The following is a 6,000-nucleotide window of genomic DNA, read 5'->3' on the forward strand; positions in this document are numbered from 1 at the left end:
TCTTTGTGCCATCATTCTGCTACTAAACTTTGCATCTTGCACAAGCAAGCGTGAAGGTATTTACACAGAACATAAACATAGGCATGAACACACACGAGGAACACACACCTGCGCTGTGGTACAGTGAGCAGGCTGGTCCACGCCAGCCCAGCGGTAGCTCTGCCGTAGCAGACGGCCCCCATGGAGGGGTCAAGGTGATCCATGATACCTGTCCTCTGGACCAGTCTTCCTTTCTTCCTGTCTTCCTCCCTTCCTCTCTCCACAGGACCACACCCAGTGCCAGTACACACGTATGACTGTCTGTTACAGTCCACGACAGTGTGCTATACATGCAAGCCACTTGCCCTCGGATCCCACCGCTGAAGTCAAGTTTGGCTCTAAGTTGTATACAGCACAGATATTTTATATCCCCCTAAAATGTGTTCCCCCGTAATACACATCTGCCATACACATCATGCAGTCGTATTTGATGCATACAGCTTGTATTTGTTTCATTAAATCCACTGGAAATGCTGTTAGATTGAAATATAGCCTAGTCATAGCACAACATCATATGTTCCATGAAAAATTACAGAGGTTGGTCAATTACTGTAATAAAGTCAAATTAGTTCATGTGTAATTTTATAAGGAGTACAAATGGTCAGCTCAATCCCTGTCTTTGTTCTCCATGAATGGTACATTGGTTCCGACGTGAGCATGAGACCAACACATGATTTGACTGATGGATCAAAATCCCTTAGCCATAATGAACAGCATGACATGGCTGTTTAATCGACCCCCGAATATAACAATCTGGCCACTGTACAATAGAGGACTTGAACTAAGTCTTCCACATGTCCACCGAGCTATGAGGGAGGCTTTTCTACTTTCCAACTTGTGACTAGGGGGTGGGGAAGGGGGGGTGGGGATGGGTTGTGGCTTTGCATCGCCTACATATTACACTGTAAAGAGCTAGAGAGAGAGCGAGCTCACAGCATGAGTGAGCGAGCGAGCGAGTCAGGGGGGATTAAGGGAGTGATTGAAGGAGTGATTGAGGGAGTGATTGAGCGCGAGAGTGAACAAACAAATGAGTGAGTCAATTAATAAATGTGTGAGTGAGTGAGAAAATGAGCACGTGAGGGAGTCGGGGGGTAATTGAGGGACTGATTGAGCGACTGATTGAGCGAGCGAACAAGTTACTGAGTGAATTAGTAAATTTGAGTGAATGAGTCAGCGAGCAAGAGATTGAGTGAGTGAGTGAGTGAGTGAGTGATTGAGGGATTGATTGAGTGAGCGAACAAAAAAACGAGTGAGTGAATTAATAAATGTGTAAATAAGTGAGTGAGTCAGTGAGTCAGTGAGTGAGTGAGTGAGTGAGTGAGTGAGTGAGTGAGTGAGTGAGTGTGTGAGTCAGTGAAAGACAGCACCAAAATTAATGTGGCCATCGACTGTTATGACTAAATGACTGCCAGTGCAATATAACAATGACAATCGTCCTATGATCTCCATCACATAATCTAAAGACATGCCTTATATCAATAATCAGACATTGTAAACGGTTAATGGGTTATGAAAAGTACATGTATTAATTAATTGTATAATGTTGGGTTAGCGATGTCCTTTTGGTAAATGTATTACCTGGTATTTCCTAAATGATGGAAGACTGTCGTGACGTGACTATCATTAATCTGATGACTGTTATTTATTTTATCAAACGAATTATGTTTAATTGTTACTCGATTAAATTAAACATGTAACAGTGAACTCATTAGGAACTTGGCACCACGGGAAAAGTTGTTTAAGTTGGGAGATAGCTGTATATCTTTAGAGTTTAACAAGTTACTATCTCTTACATCAAAACAGTCAATTATTAATAATTACCTAATCAATCTCATTCTGAACGTCTCATAATCCGTGGATCCGCAAGAACCCTAGTCCTTTTGAATATTCAGTACTACACAAATTGATTTAATCAATGATTTATTAACTAACTAAATAATGCAGTTGAAGTCGGAAGTTTACATACACCTTAGCCAAGTACAATTAAACTCTGGTTTTCACAATTCCTGACATTTAATCTAAGTAACAATTCTCTATCTTAGGTCAGTTAGGATCACCACTTTATTTTAAGAATGTGAAATGTCAGAATAATAGTAGGGAGAATGATTTATTTCAGCATTGATTTCTTTCATCACATTCCCAGTGGGTCAGAAGTTGACATACACTCAATAAATATTTGGTAGCATTGCCTTTAAATTGTTTAACTTGGGTCAAACGTTTCAGGTAGCCTTCCACAAGCGTCCCACAATAAGTTGGGTGAATATTGTGTAACGGAATTCGTCCTCCTCATCTGACGAGGAGTAAGAAATGTCAGGCCAATGTGCAGCGTGGTACGTATCCATAATGTCTTTAAATGAGAATGAATACGACAAAATACAAAACTAACAAAGTGAAACAAAATGAAAACCGAAACAGTCCCGAATGGTGAAAACACTGAAACGGAAAATGACCACCCACAACACACAATAGAAAACAAGCTCCCTAAATATGGTTCCCAATCAGAGACAACGACTAACACCTGCCTCTGATTGAGAACCATATCAGGCCAAACGAAAAACCCAACATAGAAAAACAAAACATAGATAACCCACCCAACTCACGCCCTGACCACACTAAAACAAAGAAATAACAAAAGAACTAGGGTCAAAACGTGACATATTGGCTAATTCCTCGTGACAGAGCTGGTGTAACTGAGTCAGGTTTGTAGGCCTCCTTGCTCGCACACTCTTTTTCAGTTCTGCCCACATATTTTCTATTGGATTGAGGTCAAGACTTTGTGATGGCCACTCCAATACCTTGACTTTGTTGTCCTTAAGCCATTTTGCCACAACTTTGGAAGTATGCTTGGGGTCATTGTCCATTTGGAAGACATATTTGCGACCAAGCTTTAACTTCCTGACTGATGTCTTGAGATGTTGCTTCAATATATCCACATAATTTCCCTGCCTCATGATTTTGTGAAGTGCACCAGACCCTCCTGCAGCAAAGCACCCCCACAACATGATGCTGCCACCCCCGTGCCTCACGGATGGGATGGTGTTCTTCAGCTTGCAAGCATCCCCCTTTTTCGTACAAACATAACGATGGTCATTATGGCCAAACAGTTCTATTTTTGTTTCATCAGACCAGAGGACATTTCTCCAAAAAGTATGATCTTTGTCCCCATCTGCAGGTAAAAACCTTAGTCTGGCTTTTTTATGGTGGGTTTTGGAGCAGTGGCTTCTTCCTTGCTCAGCGGCCTTTCAGGTTATGTCGATATAGGACTCGTTTTACTGTGGATATAGATACTTTTGTACCTGTTTCCTCCAGCATCTTCACAAGGTCCTTTGCTGTTGTTCTGGGATTGATTTGCACTTTTCGCACCAAAGTACGTTCATCTCTAGGAGACAGAATGCGTCTCCTTCCTTAGCGGTATGATGGCTGCGTGGTCTCATGGTATTTATACTTGTGTACTATTGTTTGTACAGATGAACGTGGTACCTTAAGGCATTTGGAAATTGCTCCCAAGGATGAACCAGACCTGTGAAGGTCTACAATTTTCTTTCTGAGGTCTTGGCTGATTTCTTTAGATTTTCCCATGATGTCAAGTAAAGAGGCACTGAGTTTGAAGGTAGGCCTTTAAATACATCCACAGGTACACCTCCAATTGACTCAAATGATGTCAATTAGCCTATCAGAAGCTTCTAAAGCCATGACATCGTTTCTGGAATTTTCCAAGCTGTTTAAAGGCACAGTCAACTTAGTGTATGTAAACTTCTGACCCATTGGAATAGTGATACAGTGAATTGTAAGTGAAATAATCTGCCTGTAAACAATTGTTGGAAAAATTACTAGTGTCATGCACAACGTAGGTGTCCTAACCGACTTGCCAAAACTATAGTTTGTTAATAAGAAATTTGTGGAATGGTTGAAAAGCTAATTTTAATGACTCCAACCTAAGTGTATGTAAGGGAAGTCCCCCCCCAATTGTACAAAATAACATGGCAAGTTATTGGCACCGAGCGCAGCATATACACGATGGAAAAGTACACTATTTCTGGCGGTGTTTCATCCAAAGTTGATGGCAAATGCCATATTGTAAATGAGCTGTGTAACACCCCAAAAATCCTATAGTGGGCGAGTGAGTTCTATCTAAATTTTTCATAGGCCTTTTGTAACGCAAGTCAAGACCCAAGAGTAAAATTTTGAGATTTTGAAAGTTTTGGCAAAAACTTATCACCCCCTTAAAAAAGTGCTTTCTGGACCGTTTTTCGAAATTCTTTCAAGTTTTATGTCAATTACACATGTGTAAGAACTGTATGAAAATACTTTTGTCAAATTTTATTAACATAATTTTTTTGAAACTTTTATTTGGACTTAAGGAATTTGTTTTGTGCATTTGGAATGTGATTTCATAGGAAGTCAAAAGTCAAAAATGTCAAAAATTTGGAAAAAACGTATCACCCCCTTTAAAAAAGTGCTTTCTGGACCGTTTTTCGAAATTCTTTCGAGTTTTATGTCAATTACACATGTGTAAGAACTGTATGAAAATACTTTAGTCACATTTATTATCATAATTTTTTATAAATGTTTACTTGTACTTAAGGAATATGTTTTGTGCATTTGGAATGTGATTTCATAGGAAGTCAAAAGTCAAAAATGTCAAAAATTTGGAGAAAACGTATCACCCCCTTCATAGTCGAAAATAACATTTTTTTTTAAAAGGCCAAAATGAAGCATTTAAAACTGTATTGAAAATCGTGCGTGGTAACCCAAAACATGAAACAGAATATTTTTTGACTTTTTTTGAAAACCTCCATAAATCACTCAGGCCAGCACCAATTGATTTTTGCCCGTAGTATAGTGCTCCCAGAGCGGGTATGGAAGTCTGGATCCCCCCTAAAAGCATTTAAGGCTCTGTGTGTCTTTAAGCACCATACTTTTTCATTCCATCCTTGCTGTGTGTGTCTGTGTGTGTGTGTGTGAGCTTTTCTTTGACATCTGATTAGAGAAATGACTGATTTACACTTCATGAGGGTTGCCTAATCACACACTTAAAGTTTTGGAAAGATCTGACTTTTTTAACCCTTTGAAACAGCACCTATGACCCCATTTTAAGGCACTTCCGGTTGGCACAGGAAGCTATAAGTAAACACCAATCCTGATCGGGGTATGCTTTTACAGAATCCTGAGTTTTAAGTCTATACGTTAAGAACTGACTGATTTACACAGGGTTGAATGCACTATATATCACAAACTGCTGGTTGGGTATGGCAAAACCCTTTTAGGGTGATTTTATCACTTCCGGTTGCTCCAGGAAGCTTAGAATCAACACAGGTAGACCTCATAGTGGCTTGATGGATTGTCATTGAAGACAGGTTCATAAGACATTCATAACCCACATAGGGTTTATTTAAAGAATGCACGTTACATTTGCATATGATTCAACAGTGAAAAACATCACATCATATTGCAAACATAACACACTGTTGAATCATATTGCAAACACACACTGTTATATTTGCAATATGATGTGTTGAATCATATTGCAAACATAACACACAGTGTTACATTTGTAATATGATGTGTTGAATCATATTGCAAACATAACACACAGTGTTACATTTGCAATATGATGTGTTGAATCATATTGCAAACATAACACACAGTGTTACATTTGTAATATGATGTGTTGAATCATATTGCAAACATAACACACAGTGTTACATTTGCAATATGATGTGTTGAATCATATTGCAAATGTAACGTGCATTCTTTAAATACTTTGGAAATACAAAATTGAACGTCCTGATGACCTCAGGATGGCCGGGCAGTGTTAGTGGTTCCTCTCCATCGCTCGTTGCGTGGAAATTTCATCATGTCGATTTTGGTGATGGTACCCCCCCCGTTGAAACATATTGCAAATGCACAAAAGTCAACTAGCAAGTCAGTGTCCATCAGTCAATTGGATATTGTCAGACA

General features: G+C 39.3%; 1 protein-coding gene across 1 annotated transcript in view; it reads right to left on the reverse strand.

Annotated features, from left to right (window-relative positions):
* The window catches only part of LOC120057743 (histone deacetylase 4-like), a 143,734-nt gene extending 143,531 nt beyond the window's left edge, over positions 1–203 (reverse strand). The window contains exon 1 of the mRNA XM_039006222.1: positions 123–203. Coding sequence (XP_038862150.1) covers positions 123–203 — 81 coding nt within the window. The remainder of the gene's footprint in view (positions 1–122) is intronic.
* Between the last annotated feature and the right edge of the window lie 5,797 nt (positions 204–6,000).

Source organism: Salvelinus namaycush, chromosome 13 (assembly GCF_016432855.1).
Source record: "Salvelinus namaycush isolate Seneca chromosome 13, SaNama_1.0, whole genome shotgun sequence".
Lineage (NCBI taxonomy): Eukaryota > Metazoa > Chordata > Actinopteri > Salmoniformes > Salmonidae > Salvelinus > Salvelinus namaycush.